Source organism: Dermatophagoides pteronyssinus, unplaced genomic scaffold (genome assembly GCF_027571235.1).
Source record: "Dermatophagoides pteronyssinus isolate colony J.1.1.1.1 unplaced genomic scaffold, Derpt_VIB-CSIC_2022.12 sq0006, whole genome shotgun sequence".
Classification (NCBI taxonomy): Eukaryota; Metazoa; Arthropoda; class Arachnida; order Sarcoptiformes; family Pyroglyphidae; genus Dermatophagoides; species Dermatophagoides pteronyssinus.
The window spans coordinates 459483-478428 of NW_027461530.1; the positions used below are offsets into that span (position 1 = coordinate 459483).

The 18946-nt window shown below is 27.9% G+C and overlaps 8 protein-coding genes across 12 annotated transcripts; 5 read left to right on the plus strand and 3 right to left on the minus strand.

Annotated features, from left to right (window-relative positions):
• Positions 1–54: 54 nt before the first annotated feature.
• Nhe3 (Na[+]/H[+] hydrogen exchanger 3) lies at positions 55–4770 on the plus strand. 2 transcript variants are annotated; one of them, XR_012846259.1, is made up of 7 exons: positions 55–576; positions 649–1197; positions 1285–2456; positions 2516–3081; positions 3152–3586; positions 3649–3818; positions 3889–4770. XR_012846259.1 is itself a non-coding variant. In XM_075820331.1 (6 exons), the coding sequence occupies exons 2-6, from the start codon at positions 848–850 to the stop codon at positions 3976–3978; spliced, it is 2613 nt and encodes an 870-aa protein (XP_075676446.1). In that variant the 5' UTR covers positions 55–576; positions 649–847; the 3' UTR covers positions 3979–4770. The 2 variants fall into 2 exon arrangements, 1 of the variants encoding a protein (XP_075676446.1); XM_075820331.1 differs by lacking the exon at positions 3649–3818.
• ND-B15 (NADH dehydrogenase (ubiquinone) B15 subunit) lies at positions 4162–4745 on the minus strand. The gene is made up of 3 exons (XM_027345301.2): positions 4602–4745; positions 4387–4530; positions 4162–4326 (listed from the first exon to the last, which is right to left on the minus strand). The coding sequence occupies exons 1-3, from the start codon at positions 4743–4745 to the stop codon at positions 4258–4260; spliced, it is 357 nt and encodes a 118-aa protein (XP_027201102.1). The 3' UTR covers positions 4162–4257.
• Positions 4771–4931: 161 nt separating the features above from the next.
• Positions 4932–5959, minus strand: LOC113795099 (coiled-coil domain-containing protein 12). The gene is made up of 5 exons (XM_027345284.2): positions 5689–5959; positions 5540–5616; positions 5395–5459; positions 5198–5309; positions 4932–5133 (listed from the first exon to the last, which is right to left on the minus strand). The coding sequence occupies exons 1-5, from the start codon at positions 5832–5834 to the stop codon at positions 5027–5029; spliced, it is 507 nt and encodes a 168-aa protein (XP_027201085.1). The 5' UTR covers positions 5835–5959; the 3' UTR covers positions 4932–5026.
• Positions 5960–5974: 15 nt separating this feature from the next.
• On the plus strand, positions 5975–7663 carry LOC113795098 (uncharacterized). The gene has a single exon (XM_027345283.2). The coding sequence runs from the start codon at positions 6019–6021 to the stop codon at positions 7618–7620; it is 1602 nt and encodes a 533-aa protein (XP_027201084.2). The 5' UTR covers positions 5975–6018; the 3' UTR covers positions 7621–7663.
• On the minus strand, positions 7621–9310 carry LOC113795039 (stAR-related lipid transfer protein 7, mitochondrial). The gene is made up of 3 exons (XM_027345218.2): positions 8545–9310; positions 8267–8478; positions 7621–8205 (listed from the first exon to the last, which is right to left on the minus strand). Exons 1-3 carry the CDS (start codon positions 9293–9295, stop codon positions 7660–7662), a joined length of 1509 nt encoding a protein of 502 aa, XP_027201019.2. The 5' UTR covers positions 9296–9310; the 3' UTR covers positions 7621–7659.
• A 222-nt stretch (positions 9311–9532) lies between these two features.
• Positions 9533–11770, plus strand: LOC113795063 (NHL repeat-containing protein 2). Its single transcript, XM_027345243.2, has 2 exons — positions 9533–9773; positions 9836–11770. Exons 1-2 carry the CDS (start codon positions 9623–9625, stop codon positions 11761–11763), a joined length of 2079 nt encoding a protein of 692 aa, XP_027201044.2. The 5' UTR covers positions 9533–9622; the 3' UTR covers positions 11764–11770.
• A 69-nt stretch (positions 11771–11839) lies between these two features.
• Positions 11840–15955, plus strand: LOC113795064 (armadillo-like helical domain-containing protein 3). Of its 4 annotated transcripts, XM_075820335.1 has the most exons (14): positions 11843–12044; positions 12130–12270; positions 12343–12468; positions 12531–12626; positions 12694–12879; positions 12953–13006; positions 13079–13183; positions 13240–13398; positions 13504–13651; positions 13714–13838; positions 13900–14359; positions 14467–15114; positions 15177–15268; positions 15512–15955. In XM_075820335.1, the coding sequence occupies exons 1-12, from the start codon at positions 11925–11927 to the stop codon at positions 15039–15041; spliced, it is 2295 nt and encodes a 764-aa protein (XP_075676450.1). In that variant the 5' UTR covers positions 11843–11924; the 3' UTR covers positions 15042–15114; positions 15177–15268; positions 15512–15955. The 4 variants fall into 4 exon arrangements, with proteins under 4 accessions (XP_075676447.1, XP_075676448.1, XP_075676449.1 ...); XM_075820332.1 differs by having other exon boundaries at positions 11840–12044; positions 13240–13651; XM_075820333.1 differs by having other exon boundaries at positions 11840–12044; positions 13240–13651; positions 15201–15268.
• A 195-nt stretch (positions 15956–16150) lies between these two features.
• On the plus strand, positions 16151–18707 carry LOC113789754 (uncharacterized). The gene has a single exon (XM_075820337.1). The coding sequence runs from the start codon at positions 16312–16314 to the stop codon at positions 18619–18621; it is 2310 nt and encodes a 769-aa protein (XP_075676452.1). The 5' UTR covers positions 16151–16311; the 3' UTR covers positions 18622–18707.
• The last annotated feature ends 239 nt before the right edge of the window (positions 18708–18946 follow it).

The window sequence follows — 18946 nt, forward strand, 5'->3', positions numbered from 1 at the left end:
TTGAGAGTAAGTGCTACCATCTATTGATAAAACATTTGTTTTGTTGTTGTTTAATTCAATTATATAATTCATCAAGTTTGGATTATTATCGATTTGACCGTTATATTTCGTGCTATATCGTTTCTTTTTTGTTTGAGAAAACAACAACAATCTATATACATCGATAGTGATCAGCAATTTCCAACAAAAATAAAAAAAATTGATTTTGTTTCATTTTTTCGTTGATGATGGCCATGATCTTCTAGCTGCATAATTTTCTTATTTTGTTTTTCAACCAAAAACAAAAAACAACCGAAAACAACAACAACAACAAAGGCACCGTCGTCAACAACAAAAAATTGTTGTCGTCATCGTTTAGGCTTGTTGACAGATTATTTTTTTGACAACAAAAATTGATTCGAAAAAAACAGCATAATAATTTCCTTGAAATTCTGCATTTATTTTCTTGTTTTTTTTTTTCGTTCGAACCCTGATTAATCAATCAATCTAATCAACAAAGAAAATTAAGTAAATCTTTTTCTTCTTTTCAATTTATAATCATCTTTTACACTTGATCTTTGTGATAATATTTTTTTGGTAAGTAATGTAATCATGTAATCATCAATTTCTTTGTTTATTTATTTATCTTTTGCCTCCTTAAATAAGTAGATATTGTTCTTATTTCATCAAACGACGACAAAATGCAATAAATAACTAATGTTGCAATGTTTATTTTTAACCACCATATGTTTTGAAGAAACGAAAAAAAAACGATATTTGTATGTGATATAGATTGATAGATTTTCTATTTATTTGTCTTTTTGAATGATTCTTATTCGGTGAAAAAACAAGAAGAAAACAAGAAAACATGATTCGATTATTACGATTCAAAACATCAACAACAAAATGGATTCTACGTTCCATACATCGATTTTCAATGTTAATTGTTGGCCTGATTTTTGGTGTACAAGCATCCGAATTTTTAGTCATTCGCCAAGATCAAAAAGCTCGTGATTTACATCGTTTAGATTCATTAAATCTTTTATCATATGTAACTATAATGATTATTATTGTTTGTACAATATGGTTATTTAAACATAGACGTGTACGATTTTTACATGATTTTTTTCATGAAACTGGTTTAGCCATTTCATATGGTTTAATTGTTGGTGCTTTAATCCGGTATAGTGGTTCGGATACAAAAGTTTCACAATTAAGGTAAGTTTTGTTTATTGGAATTTTTTTTTTTTTTTTGATTTGAAATGTTTTTGACAAATCTTTTTACTTTTCACTTTTTATAAACAGAGTTAGTCCAAAAGATGAGGATGATAGTTCAATGAATATTACATCGGATGTACCACCAGATATGTTATGGATTACATTCGATGTACCAAGAGTTGTTTGGAGTTTACCAAATAATTATAAAATAACATTTGCAAATGAAACAAGTTTAACTGAACAAAAATCCTATGCATATATATTTAAAGGTGAATTATTTAATCCAAAAACTGATTCAACAATACCACAAAATCAACATTTCTCTGAAAAAGCAACATTTGATCCGGAAATATTTTTCAATCTAATTCTGCCGGTTATTGTTTTTAATGCTGGTTATTCATTGAAAAAGAAATCATTTTTTCGTAATTTAGGACCGATTATTGTTTATGCATTTATTGGTACAACAATTTCTTGTTTTGTTGTCGGTATTGTACTTTATTTGGTTAAATATTTAATGCCAATTACAATGAGAGAATTTACATTTTCGGATTGTCTTTATTTTGGTGCTATTATTTCGGCAACTGATCCGGTTACAGTATTGGCTATATTCACTGATCTACATGTTGATGTTAAATTAAATGCATTAGTATTTGGTGAAGCAATATTCAATGATGTTGTATCAATTGTATTGGCAAGTTTGATTGAAAAATTTAAAGAACATATATCATCCGGGTTTATTTATGCAATATCAAATGCCGCAACATATTTTTTAAATATATTTCTGTTTTCATTATTGGAAGGTGCATTTTTTGGTTGTATAACAGCATTAGTAACAAAACATACAAGACTTTTTGATCATCCACTATTGGAAAGTACATTATTTTTTCTAATGTCATATGCAAGTTTTCTTTTGGCTGAAGTTCTTGAATTATCTGGTATTATTTCCGTATTGTTTTGTGGTATTTGTCAAGCACATTATACATATAATAATTTAAGTCCAGAATCAAGAACACGAACAAAACAATTATTTGCAATGGCAAATTTTATTGCTGAAAATTTTATATTTGCTTATATTGGTGTTTCAATGTTTACATTTCCACAACATTTATGGAATACTGGATTTATATTGACAACATTTGTTGCTATTATAATTGGACGTGCATTAAACGTATATCCATTAAGTTATTTAATGAATTTTGGTGGTAGGAATAAAATTCCTACTGAATTTCAACATATTTTATTCTTTTCTGGTCTAAGAGGTTTGTTGTTTATTCAATTTTTTGTTCAGAAGTTTAATGTTGATGTTTTTTTTCCACAGGTGCAATGGCATTTGCATTAGCCATTCGAAATACATTAACAGCACCACGTCGTTTAATGTTAACAGCAACATCAATAATTTCAATTGTATCAGTTATATTCTGTGGTTGTACAATACAACCATTATTACATTATTTTCAAATAGCAACAAATGTTGATGAATCACATTCACTTGATGATGTCTTAGATCAACAACAACAACAACAACCAGGAACATCTAATGATCAACAACCAAAAGGTGGTTTTGATGGTTTTCGTCGCCGTACTGATTCAATTTCAAGTGATCTAATTACACCTACTGATGATATAACGATTACAAATCATAATCAAATATCAATTCAAAATCCAAATCATCATCAAAATCAATATGAAAAAGCATGGCTAGTACGTAAATGGTATAATTTTGATGTTAATTTTATGAAACCATTATTAACACATTCACGGCCAACATTATTGGAAACAATGCCAAAATTTTGTGAACCATTATCACGTATATTAACATCAACACAACAATTAGAAATTAAAGATGATTTTACTGGTTCCGAAACCGGTATCGAACATCAAAAGGTTAAGAAAAATCAGAATATTCTTTTTTTTAAAAAAAATAACTAAATTTTTTCCCCTACATTTCAAACAGATGAATATTATGTCATTGAATAATGAATTACATACGGATAATAATTATTATCGTCATCCTCATCATCAACAACAACAACAACAACAAAATCAAGAGGATACAAAATTAAATCCATTTACAAATCGAAAAAATTATTTTGATTATAATAATTTACAAAATAATAACCGTACTAATTATTTTCCCGCACCATCACCATCATCAACAACAACAATGAAGATGGATGATACAAATATTACCGGTAGTAGTAGTTCGACTGTAGCTGAAATCATTCCAAAATCATTAAATGTACGAAAAAAACATTCACCATCACCATCACAATCATCATCATCATCAACATCAAAATTATCACCAAAAAATGGTAAAAGTGGTCAATTAAATAAATCTCAATTACCCTCGCAAAAAACAAATCGACCAATTTCATCAACCGATTCTACGGTATGTTTTTTTAACCACAAAAATCGATCAATTTTTATTTTGTTTTTTTTTTTGTTTTTTAGTCTCAAATTTTTTTGCTTGACGATCAAAAATGATTTCATTTCTTAGTTTAATCCTTTGACAATTATTATTTATTTATGTATTATTGATTGGTGATACTTTTTCGTTTCGTTTTTTGTTTGCCTGTGTTTATTTTATTTTCTTTATTTATAAACATATGATTTTAGAAAAGGTTTGAAAAGTTTTTTTGAAATTCAAAATTGAATTTTCTAATTTTGTTTTTCTGTTTACAAATTCCATAGGATAATGTTGTGGAAACAACAACAACAACATCAATGGCAACGAATACGATTGTTTTGAATCCGGAACCATTATTCAAACATCTTCAATGATCGATTTCAAGTCATTTATCGATAATAACTCTTTCTCTATAACTAAGTCAATTTGGAAATTATGAATGAGATACCAATCTCAATTTTGGCATAATTTTTTTGTTTTGTTCTTGAATTTCTATTTGTTTTCTGTTGTTTGATTTGATTTTTGGAAAATAAAATAAAAAACTTACGTTGAAAAAATTTGATTTTAATAAATTTTATTCATCCAATATATATCATACACATTATGGCTACACAAATAGGCTAAAAATGATTATTATAATCAGCATCATTATTTTAAATTCTTCGAAAATCACGTTTTTCATAAGGAATTACACCAGTACGACAATCAGCATCAACTTCACGCTATATTAAGGGGGAAAAATTGAAATCAAGAATAATTCGATTGAATTGATTTACACTAACCATGTAAATAGCTAAACGATAAGCCATAAGTGTAATAGGAATATATGAAAGAAAACTCCATTTCCAGAATCCTCTCCAATTTGGTTTCCAATGTTCATAAATTGATGCACGCATAGCTGAATATCGACTGACAGCAGGATCCATCTATTCAAGTGAGAAAATATCAATAATAAATTGATGTAAATGAAACTAGAAAAAAAACGAAAAAAATTTACCATTTCAATATGATGAGATAAACGATATGGATTATAAAAAACACGATTAAATTCTTGTTGAAGTCGTTGACGAATCTCTCGACGTTTCATAATTTTTTGCATTTCTTCGGGACTTTCCCAAAATTGTTTTTTTCCGTCGGCCATTTTTCGTTTCCAAAAAATTTCAAAATTACGAAACAAAAAAAAAATCAGATGTTAAATACCGAGAGCTTCGAAAACAATTCAATGACATCGATGACGATGAACGAAACTATCGATTATGATTTTCGACTATTTCGATAGTTTCGATTTGATTTATCATTTTTTTATTTTAAAAAAATCAAAATAAAATCATTTTTTAAAAAATTTATTTACATTAAAATTATTTTTGAAATAAATGATTGATTGAATGAATTATGTTTAATAATAATGAGCGAAAAAAATGATTAATCATCAATATCATCATCGGCTAGATCAATGTTTCGATTAGCTGATTCTAAATCTTCGGTTGCTTGATCAAGATCTTCAATTTTGCTAGATTTTAATCGTATTCCTATTTGAAAAAAAAACAAATAAATTTCAATAATAGAGAAACATGATTTCAAAGGGAAACGTACTGATTAATTCAGCAATAGCAATCTGTGTTTTTCTTTCCAATTTATCCATTTTTTTAGCTATATTTCTTTTTAGATCCCAATCAACTTTTTTCGGTGCCAATTTTGTTAGATCCTATTTTGTTATATTACAGATAGAAAAAACAGATGATAAACAACAATGACAGACAATAGAACAATGGTGAAATCTTTCAACTTACAATATCATCGACAAGTGCATTATTTGATTTAGCAATTTCCAATTCATCTGTCAATTGATCTTTGACTGTTATTGTTTTTTTTTCAATCAAAATAAAATTAACATTATTTTTTCTTATTGGATAATCGGAAAAATCAATTTCTTACCCATTTCAGGTCTTGCTTTTGGCAATGAATTTTCCTGTAGACTTTTATCCGATGGATTATAATTACGAAATTTCGGTCTATAACGATATTGAAATGAGTAAAAAAACCAAAAAAAAGAAAATAAACATTCGAAAATCTTTTTTTCTTACTTTGGCAATTGAATCGAATTTTTCGTTTCATTCGAATCGAATGAATTATTCAATTTTCGTTTATTTCTTAATTCATCAAGACGTTGTTTTCGTTTTAATGCTTCTTCTTCCATTGATCCGATCATTGTTTCTTCATTATCCGACATTATTATCAATGTTTGGCTAAAAAACTCTGCAAATTATCAAACAAATGAATTTTGAAAAAAAAATGTCAAAACACAAAAAAATGTGTGCACGCTTGCTGAAATAGTTTTCGAACGGATACTTTTCGTGTATAAACAAAACGCCTCTGATCATTTGTTTTTGTTGTTCAAACGCGTTTTTTCAAATATGAATTCGGATAAAAAACTTTTCAAAGAAAAATGTTTAGAAATTGTTCAAAAATATATTGAAGTTTTTGACAATAATGATGGTAAGAATTCAATCAACGAATTTCTTGAAGATTGTCAATATTTAACCAAATCATATTATGAAGATTTAAATGAAGAACGTGCTACAATTGATTTATGTGGCTTTACATTATGCAATAAACATTTATCAAAAACCGTGAAAAAACAATTCAAATCAAAACAAAATTATCATATTCATAATAATAAAGTATATGATATACGGAGAAGAAAGAATTTCTGTTCGGATCAATGTTTTCGACAAAGTGAATTCATAAAAGATCAGCTATCAGATGAACCAATTTATTTGCGAAAAACATCAACATCATCCAAGATAAAATTATATGATGGCCATAATGGTCAACCTGGTGATGAATTTAAACTAAATGATGAATTGATAAAATCGTCGAAAAATAAAACTAAATCGAATGAATTGAGAAAAAACATATTGAAAAATGAAAAATCAATCGAATCAAAATTATCTTCACCATATTTAAAAGTGGAAGAATTTTCTGAATTGAAACAAAAATTTACAAATTTTAATATTCAAGAAAAATTAATCGATGAAACGGAAAAATTGATTGAAAATTCAAACAAAAATGATGATGAATTATTGGATGAAATTGATCGAATGTCAATATCGACAGCATCTTCAATAAGTAATCTTTCGACAGTATCATCGAATACGAAAAGAAAAAAACTAAAAAAACAAAAATTTTTCGAAAATATTGTCAAACGAATATCTTCGTGGATTACTGATGATACTCGGAAATTTCTTGGAATCAATTCGGTTATGAAAGAAAATCTAATGGAAAATTTTCCGGAAATCGAATATGAAGATAATGAAAAAAGAATGGAACGATATCGATGGCAATATATTCGTCTTTGTTCACGATTAAATGAAGAAGAAATTGAAGATGAAAAATATGATCGAATGGTATTACAAAGTAATGATAATAAAAAACAACGATCAAAAATAAATGAAAAATCTGTAATCAAAAAAGAAGATACGAATGATTTACCATCGGAGGATAAACTTTGGAATTTTTTCACTTGTCCAGCTATTTCTTCCGAGAATGATGATGTAGATAAAAAAACGAAAAAAGTTCGTTTCACCGATGATACAAAGGATGATGATTCGGAACAAAAAAATAACGATGATAATGAAGAAATCTTTTTCCTACCACTAAATGATAATCAACATGCAAATATAAAAAGAAAACAATTATTTCTTCAAGAAATTCATACATTTTTACAAGAAATTCTGGAAAATCATGAAATTGAAAATAATGATGAAATTTTCGAACAAATACATTCACTGATTCGAACGTTTGATTTTCAATCGGAAACCATTGCATTGGGTCGAAAGGAAAATTTTCTGGTATCAATTTTTCTATTCAGAATTTTGCTTCGATATCGAATACTGGATAAATCTGAAAACTGGGAAACCGTTTATCGAACAAATATTTTCATTAGTAAAATTTTTGATCAATTCCATTTGACATTCGATTCTATTGATAAAAATATTGATAAAATTTTTTCATAATTTACATTTTATAATAATAATAATAAATTTTTTAATTAACTAATTCCAAATAAGCGAATCAAAATCAACAACCGGTTCAGGTAATAAGGAAAGGAAATTTTTTTTGTTATTCACATCTTTTGTTGTCATCACTGATTGATTATTATTATCATCATCATCACCGACATTATCATCGTCGTCGTCGTCGTCGTCATCACCACAATCATCATCATCATCATCATTATATATCATATGTTGTAAAATATTTTCCAATGGTTTTTCATCTGCAAATTTCAATGCAACTTGATGTAATTTTTCAACAAAATCCGGTACACCTCTTGCTGCCATCCATGCATATGCTGGTGATGGAAATGATGCACGTGGATCATCAAAATAAGTCAGCATAAATTCAAAACCAGGTTTATCAAATGTTTTATGTGGTTTAATAACCATTTGTGACATATAATCATAAACACGAACTTGTTCATTACTTTCAATAATATTTGAACTATTTCTTACTGAACGTGATATTAAAACAATAAAATTTCGATGAAAATCAACAATCGATCTTCGAATATAAAGATATTCACGATTCATCATGGGATACTAAAATGAAAAATTAAAGAAAAAAAAACTTATAGATTTCGGATTCAACCAGAAAACTTACCGGATATTTCATTATCCAATGTATCAATTCATTACCCGAATCATATAATTTACGATTCGATCGACTATTTTTACCTAATGATGATGATGATGATTCTTCAACATCAATTATATCTAATTTAATAACAAGTTTATCCCATTTTTTACGATAATTTAAATCTTTTTGTACAGCATAAAATGAATATGCTGATATATCATCAAATGATCCGAATACTGTAGGAAAAACAAAAATGTAAAATCAAAATTTTTGAAATCAAAAATCAAATTTTTTCTATTTACCTTTATATTGATAAAGTGTACTATTATCGATTGATTTACGTAAAACATAAAAATTTGGTCGTCTAATGATTTCTTCCCATTCGGTAATAACAGTTGTATTAATATCGGTAGCTTTCATACAATTTACAGCCATAAATGATGATGATGATTGATCATCATCAGGTTCATTCGTTAATTCACATTGTTGCTGCTGTGGTTGTGGATTTTGTAAATTTTTATCCAATTGATTTTGTTCATAATTTTGAATAAAATCTTTGATTAATTCTTCAAATTCATCATCATTAATACGTTCTTCATTCCAATTGAATGTACAACAAATGGCTGAACTTAATATAAACATACGTTGAATGAAATATTTTTTCAAATTAAATTCATTCATACGAATCGATTTGAAAAATTTTAAATTTTCAAGTAAAATTTGTAATTCACTAGGTGAATATAAACGACGATATAGATGACATATTTGAGCAATACGACGTAATTGTAATGATAAATAAATATTCATTTGTATTTGTAATAATTTTATAAATACAATCATATTATCATAGATTTGTTCTTTTATTTTTGTTGTTTTATTCAACCATTTCATTAGTTTTATATTATTATTTTCGATTAATTTTCCATTTTTCAACGATAATAATGATGATGAATTTTTTGATAATTTCGAATAATAACTACCGTTTAAATTCTGAAACATTCGAATATTTTTTGGTATTTGTTGTTTAGTGGTCATAAATAATCTGTTGTACATATTTATTGATGATGCGATTTTTCCTGATAGAAACATTTTGTCGACATTTATTCATAATGATGATAAATTTCGGATGATAATTCGAAAAAACAAAAACAGAAAATGTTTTCACAAAAACTTACAATTCATGCAAAATGGCACAAATGTGGGCCATAATATCACATGCTGCAGAAAAAAAAACGTAAATATGAAATTTTCGTTGCTATTTTTACAATTGATTATCATTTTATGTAGAAATAGAAATAGAAAAAAAACTGTTGCTCAGAATTCTACACTCAGAATATTCTTACATTCGATTTGTTTTGTTGAATATTTTGTTTTCAAATCATGTCGATGACCGTCGAATATCAATTAATGAAACAACTTGATTTGGAAGATGAAATCGACAATCATTCATCGAATGATACAGAAAAATTGGTTATAAATTTTCTGAATAAATTACAAGAATGTCCAATTGTAATTGAAGATAATTTTAAAGGTATTTTTTTAAAGGAAAACTTTTCAAACATTTTTAATTTGGAATCTTATTTTTTTCCTTAGACCTTGAATGGATCAATGTATCTGAATCTTTGTCGTTGTCGAAAAATTTCAATGGATTAATTACTGTTTGTGATTTTTTTACTTATTGTTGTATTAATTGTTTACATATATTACCTTTTTTACATCGAATCGAATCGAAATATATTGAAAAAGAAGTTCTATTTTTAGGTATTCATTCACCTAAATTTGAAAATGAAAAATCTTCAAAAAATGTTATGAATGCTGTTATTAGACATGATATCACGCATCCAGTTTGTAATGATCCAGAATTAAAACTATGGAATCAATTATGTATACGTTGTTGGCCTACAATCATAATCATTAGTCCAAATGGTGAATTATTGTTCACATTGATGGGTGAACTAGCCATACAAAATAAACTTGAATTTTACATTGACATTTGTCTAAAATATTATGGCCAAAAAAATCAGCTTTTCATTGAAAGAAAATTTTCTTTACCAATCATTAATAGTCAAGATCAAAGAAGTGCAGAATCAAGTCGTTTAAATTACCCGACCAAAATTGCCGCATCAATCGATGGAAAAAGACTTGCAATTGCAAATACTTTATCTAATACAATTATTGTTACTACAGTTGATGGAATTATTGAATTTATAATCGGTTCATCAAGTGTCGGATTTCAAGATGGTTCATTTGAACATGCTTCATTTAATCATCCACAAGGAATAGCATGGATCAATCAAAATGAATTCTATGTCTGTGATACGGAAAATAGTGCCATTAGAAAGATTGATTTAATTTTACAAACAGTTGAAACCGTTACAAAATCACTGAATTCACCTTGGGATTTAGTATTCAATCCGGATGATAATCGTCTTTATATTGCTGTAGCTGGTTCTCATCAAATTTGGACATTGATTCTATCCAAACAAGGTGATATAGTTCATGGAAATAATGTACAGTATTTATCATGCATATGTTTTGCCGGTGATGGTAATGAACAGAAACGAAATCATCGTAATCTTTTGAAATCAAGTTTTGCTCAACCATCCGGTATCGCCGTTAATTCTAATGTTCTTTATATTGCCGATAGTGAAAGTTCAAGTATTCGTATGATTAATTTACAATCAAATTCAGTATCAACTTTGGTTGGTGGTAGTATAGATCCAACTGATTTATTTGCATTTGGTGATATTGATGATATTGGTTCAAAATGTCGACTACAACATTGTATGGGTATATGTTATGCTAGCAATGATATTGTTTATATTGCCGATACATATAATCATAAGGTTAAACAAATTGAAATTGAATCGAAAAAATGTCAAAATTTGACAGTGAATTGGACTGAACATAATGATGATGATGAAAAATTCAATGAACCAAATGGTTTATGTTTTCTATACGATCAAAATGTTTTATTAGTTGCCGATACTAATAATCATCGTATAGTTTCGATTGATTTGAATAATAATTTTAATGCAACGATTTTTTCCATTATCGATTCGATCGACGATCAATCAACAACTGATGAAGCAAAATCAAATCTTAATAACAACTTGAGTTCAAATGTCAAAACTATTATGGAAAAACCTTTAAAAATATCATACAATCAAAAAATGAAAATTTTATTACGTTTTGACTTTATCGATACTTTAAAAGCGGATACCAATGCTAAACATTTGATTAAATGTAAATTATTGAAAAATTCATCTGTTGGTCTTTCGATAATATCCGACAATAATATTCGAACAAACAATCTAAATAACATTGAATTTATATTACAATGTACAACTATGACGACCGGTGATTATCATTCCGAATTATTATCCATTGAATGTAATTTAAATCTATGTCATTTAAAAGAAAATTTTTGTACATTACAAAAAATTTTGATAAAACAGCCAATAATTATATCGAAAGATGATGTTGATGATAATGAAAAAATTATTTTTATTAATTTATAAAAAAATTTTATTATAGAAAAAAATTACAAGAATTCATTAGGTAACATATTCTGTGGATTATTTTCATTTTGTTTACAAAATTGCCCAGTCACACATGTTGAAATGACAATTGAAATCGGTTGTTTTTTTTTGTTTATTTTTGAAAATAGAATCTATAAAAAATGTTGAATAAAAACTCGAAAAAAGGATTCAAAGAAAAAATTGTACAATATTACATTGATTTGATAAAGGATGAAGAATCATCGAATGAAAATTTTTGGAATGAATTTTTTCTACTTAAGGTCTGATTTTTTTGATTTTTAATTTGATGATTTTGATTTTTTCAAAGTTTCAATCCGTTTTTTATTTTGTTGTTGTTGTTCATAGGCAAACGGAACAGCATTAAAACAAGAACTGGATAAAATTGAAAACTTCGATAATGTTAAAAAAATTGTTAATATTTTGTTTGAGAAAAGTATCGAAGCATTACAGGATTCGAATCAATTACGTATACTTAATGGATTGGTTGTGAGTATATTCAATCAAATTTTGATTGATGACCAGAATTTTGATTATGGATTCTTTCTTTCATTCATTTAGACATTATTTACAATTTCACATCATATTTTTTTTACATTAAAATCAAAAATTCAATCCACAAACGATGATGGTGATATTCCAGTATTTCTTTGTGATAATGATGAAAATTCTCAACGTATTCGTGAAGTATACCAGATTTGATTGTGTTATTCTGTTCTAATTTTTTGCTTATTTTTCCAAAAAAAAAGGAATTTGTTGAAAATATTTGTCTTTTATTGTTCAACGATGATATACATTCCGGTTTGAAAAGTATTTCATTAAAATTATTGGCAATAATAACAACAGTAATTAAGAAATTCATTACAGCAAACGAAGAGAAAATCTAATTATTTTTCTTTTTTTTGTTCAAAGAGTTTTAGTGATATAAATTCAAATAGATTTTTGGAAAATTTCATGTCCAATCATCGTATATTTGATGGTTTAATGAATTTATTTATTTCGGCCAATTTGAATCATTCGATTGCGGATAAACAGCAACATGATGAACTATGGATATTGTTAGTGTTGACAATATTTTTAAATTATCAAAAACCAAATGTAAGGCTTTTTGTTTCACCATTTTGAAATTTTCATTTTCAAATCTCATTAATTTTACATTCATTCAACATAGACAAATCCATTCATGATAAAATTATCAATCGTTGACAACGACATTGTCTTGAACGTAATTTGCCATTGTTTTGTTTTGTTTTTTGTTTTTTTGAAGTAATTTTTTTCTAACTAACTTCAAAAATAGAGATATTCAAGAACAATTACAAATCATTTAATGCAATCAATCATCAAATATGATCAATTGATTAATGAAAATAAAACTGGCCTGTTTTCATCCATTTCTAATATGGTAATCATTTTTCTTTGATTATTCTTGATTTTTCATTCATTTACATTCGCACAAAGGTTGGTACAATATTTTCGAATGAAGATAATATCAACAACAGTACAATGGTGAATGGAATAACAAGTAAAAAATTTCCATTTCATATTGTAAATTTAGTTTTACTTGCATTATATGAAGCTGTTTCATTGAATCGGAATTTTATTTCCTTATTAACTACTGTAAGTTCTTCTTTACGGGAATCTCATTTATCATCACCACCGGTGTTAATCTCTTTCTCTCTCTCTCTCTCCCTTTTTCTATATCTTTTCTGTTCATTAACAAAGACATTAACCGATTTACAATCAGACAATGAAAATGAATCATCGGATAATAATAATGTTATTATACAGAATAATTTCATCGGGATTATACCAACAAATTTATTGGTAACATTTTTGGAATTTTCTTCAATCATTATGCTCGGTATAAAAGGTTTGAATTTCAATATTTTTTAGCTCGAATTAATCGATTCCATACAAAATGTTTCTATATAGACGGTGCAAACACTAAAACCGCAAGACTTTGTTTTATAATATTAACCTGTATTACAGAGGATGCAAGTGCCAATTCTATTATACATGATAATAATATGTCATTTATAGTGAATTTACGGCGAATGGTAATTTGAAACTATTTATTATTATTCACGGAATAAATTACTTATAATTTGTAATCTCTAGCCAATGCGACATAGAAAAGTATCTATGGAAAGAAATAAAAATGTATTACGTCCAATTTGTCATACAATCATGGATTTAATGATTGAATTTATTCTAACACATTTAAATCGTCAAACAAAACAAGAATCATTTGGTTTTTGCCTCGGTATTGTGCAACGAATTCTTTGCTTTCAAAAACGTTTTAAAGTACGAATAAATTTTGATTGGAAAGAATTATGGTCATCATTAATATTGTTGATAAAATTTTTATTAAATAATGAAACGTATTTTTTTAAACAACAATCACAATCAAACAATGGCAATATTAACAATATGTTTGCCGTTTTACAACAAATCATCATTATATTCAATATTTTTATACTTTATGGTGATAATTTCCTACATAATGATCATTGTTATGATGAACTTTATTATGAAATAATACGTATGCATACAATATTTGATAATCTTAATTCATTTGGTGAGTTTTTGACACCTACCGGTTTTACAAATCAATCAATCAATTTTTACTTTTCCATTTCTGCTTTTCTCCATTTCCATTATCATTATTCATCATTATTATTCTAGCCTTACGTCACATGACAAAAGAAGATGCCAATAATAAATGTAATGATGGTGATGATAATAATAATCATAGTTATAAAGAAGAATCAAATAAATTAATAAATAATTTAATAAATATAAAAGCAATTATAGCACATTTAAATATAAAATTAGAATTATATTCACAACAAAATAAAATTATAACATTATCCGAACAACAAGTATTTGATATTGTAAGAAATAATTATGATACATTAACATTAAAATTAGTGGAAAATATTGATTCATATGAACCATATAATTTTGCTAAATGTAATGAAATTGAATTTTTCAATCAAATTTTATATTCGATAATTGAAGATTTAACAACAACAACGCAGATATCGAAACCATCACAACCATTATTCACGATCGATTCAAATGAACAACATAATCTAATTCAAGAAATACAAACAATGTTTTCCATTCAAACCAATATTACAACAACATTATCATGTTCGAATGATAATGATGATACTACTGTTATTCCATCATCTCCAACTGATATTATTAATTTTAATGAATCAATTTTATCATCATCATCAACATCATTCGATTGAAGATTCTGTAATGATTCTGTAATAATTCGCATCACAAGAATCATTCATTCATTTTCAACGTCACAGAATAAACGTAAGAAATAATTTCAAACAAAAATATCCAATACTGTATTTTCTCATTTAATTCTCAATTGGATTGCCAAATCACACACACTAAAGTACAATCATCATTCTCATTTGTCCTATTCTGGAGGATATACTCTCTCTACTTTAACGATAATATTCCGGTATTTATTTTTCCTATTTCTCTCTCTCTCTCTCTCTCTCTCTCTGATCTGAAATGTTTCCGTTGTTGTTTTATCTTTCTTTTTTTGTTTTGTTTTTGTTGGCACCGTTATTCCAAATGGAATCGTCCAATATATAAACATTTGACATTTATTTTATTTTTCCGTTGTTAGTTAGTTTTTTGGCAAACATCCTGTATTGAATCACTGATTTCTTCTTTTTTCTTTCTTCTTTTCTTACAATAGACCAATAATAAAACAAAACAAAGCAAATACAATGTATATGGGTGATTTTCAAATCAAAATAACAACAACAAGAACAACCATTTTTCGTTTTGTTTGATGTTTGATTCTACATCATCATCTATACACCAGCTGTATTCAGATTCTGTTTCATCAATGGATTGTTTGGATTGGCAGGATGGATGGACACTTTCGAAGAGCACACACATCCATTTAACTAATCGATTACAAAATGTATGCGAAAGGAAAAACTTATTGAAAAGTGGTTCTGATAAGTTGTATGAATCAGTCCAAGAAAAAGAAAAAAAACGGATGTTATCAAATTCGGAGAAGATGCCATTTTTTTCACATACGCCACACATCTCTTTTGTCAAATTTTTGTTTTTCGTTTGTTTTTGTTTTTTCCATAATTTTTTTCCAAACAATAAAATTTCAACCAACAAAAAACATTTTTTTTTTTTTTTTGATTAACGGAGAAAAATTTAAATTTTTTCGAAAGAAACTAAAAACAAAACAAAAAATGAATAAAATTAAATTTTTCTTGAAAAAAAAATTCATTGAAATTCAAAGAAACAAAAATTTACTTTTTTTCAACGGAAAAAAAACATTTTCTTTTCTTTCCAAAAAAATAAAATCTCTAGTTTCATTTTGATTCACGAATCCACGAAAACAGAAAACAGTTCCGAAAAACAAACAGATTGTTTGAATTAAATGCAAAAAGATTCTACAGAGAAATCAATGAAACCACCAATAGTATATCAAACGAAATCGACAAAGAAGCTACGTATGAATTTTGGAAAAAAATGTGGGAACAAAACGAAATGGAAACAAACCGCGAGGAAATAGTGAACCTTCACGAACCTAGCCAAATGAACATAGATATGTGCAAAGAAAAGATATGTGAAATCACCGAAAACGTAATATCAAATTTACCATTGTGGAAAGCAACTGGAACTGATTATGTATTCAATTTTTATATCAAAAAGATACACGTACTTCATACGAAATTGAAAGAATTGGTCTACAATGCAATCCAAAATCCACAAAGTATTGATGAGCAATTTTACGAGGGCGTGACTTACTTGCTCCCAAAACGTCATAATACCAAATCGCCAAATGATCTAAGACCAATCACGTGCCTTTCAAATATATACAAACTAATCAGCAAAGTAGCAACACAGCTACTTACCGAATTTGCAGAAGTGAATGAAATAATTTCTAATAATCAGCTTGGAACGAAACGTAGATGCCAAGGCGCTAAATTACAAGCACTTATCAACAAAGTAATCAATTCGTCCAATGATCACAAACTATGTACTAGCTGGATAGACATCCAAAAGGCTTACGACTCGGTTCCACATAGCTACATTCTACAGTGTCTCGAAAAAATAAGAGCACCAGATAACATCATTAAATTTGTAGAAAGAATGCTAATAAATCAAAAAACAACATTGATAATGAACCGCGACGAAGTTGGTCGGGTACAAATAAATAAAGGACTGCTACAGGGAGATTCCTTGTCACCGTTACTATTTGTTATAGCGATGGAACCTCTCAGCAGATGCTTAAATAAGAATTGTGTAAAAGTACGTGCCGGCCAAACTGATCTTGAAACAAACCACCTAATATTCATTGACGACATTAAGCTATTCGCAAATGACAAAAATACGCTTAAAGAGCTATGTGACCGCACGAAGGAAGTCTTGGAAGGAATTGGTTTCCAAACAAATGAACAAAAATCAGCCAATAATATAGGCGACGATACCGCTTTCGGGAATATGATAGACGAAAATGGATACAGATACCTCGGTATTCTCGAAGACGAAAACAATCTCATTAAAACCGAGAACAAAGTGTTACTGAGAGAAAAAATACTGTCAAAGGTTGATGCTTTGTGTAAGACCAAGCTAAATGGGAAAAACCTGATGATGGCAATAAATCAATACGCAATATCAACTATGAATTATTATATTGGATTGATTGATTTCAAACCAAATGAGCTAAAAAGTATGGACGACGATATTAGAAGAATATTGAAAAAATACAATATCATTAGGCATTCTGCAAACAACGAAAGACTATATATGGATCGGAAGGAATTGGGCAGAGGTCTACAAAAGATCGAGGAACGTGCAGAAGCAATACTATTTAATTTCCATAGTAGCCTCGAACAGAACAACAAAGCGATTATCGACAACGAAATTGCAAAGGGAACTAGTCTTGGTACAATCAAAACGTTTATCACCAACAAATACCAAATCCCAGACTCAACCCTAAACGCAATGACCATTAAAGAGAAACAAAAAGCTGATAAGCTGGAAAAGATAAGGGAAAAAAGATTGCACGGTAAACTGTTCAACCATGGCGAACAACCAGTGAATATAGAACAATCATCGCTATGGTTAAAGAAATCAAACATTTCACCGCAAGAAGAAGGTTTATTGTGTAAGGTACAGGATAGAAACCTATTCTTTGAAACAAGAAAATGCAAGCATTGTAGCCTAACCAATGTGGGAGTAGATCACCTGGCCACGTGTTGTGGAAGGTTGCTAAACTCGGAATACAAGTATAGACACAATGATGTCGTTAGGAGCCTACATTTAATGTTTTGTCAAAGGTACGGCATTGAAAGAAATAAAAGATTGAAAAATTATCGCGTTGAGAACGTTATACAGAATAACCGTGTAAAAATAAAATCGGACGTCCCGATAATTACGGATACAAGAATCGATAATAACAAACCGGACCTACTGGTACATGATTTGGCTGCAAAAAAGATATGGATAGTCGAAGTAGGTATAACAAATAAGGATCGATTAAAAGAAACAGAAACGGAAAAGGCAAGGAAATACGACATTTTGGCAAAAGAATTGAAATCAATGTACAATGCTACAGTATTTCAAGTACCAATAGTCATGACATGGGATGGTCTCACAACCAAGTACCATAAAAAATACATGGAAATCTTAAACGTGCCGAAACAAATACAAGCTTATGTACAATACATATCTATAAAACGGACAGCGGAAATTATTTTTAGAGACTTGACAGATATCTGCGGTGGCTTCGATGACGTACAATTGGAAAAAATTATTAATAACGAAAATATTTAAAACGTATTGAAAATGTAAATTGTAATTTTATTATTATTTCCACTATTATTATTATTATTATTATCATGAACATTTAATAAACTCATTATTATTATTTATATCATCAAATAATGGATTCGTTTGGCCAAATTTTCTCTACATCAGAATCTTTATCCTTTCTACCTAAATGATGATGATGATGAATACTTGAGATTCATCTTTTTTTTTGGTAAATTTGCATAAACAAAGCAAAAGAAGAAAAAGAGAAAATGAAAGGGAAAAATGATATTAAATGTAACGAATTGGAATCCATTTTTAAGCATCACTTTTTTTGGGTGAATGTTGA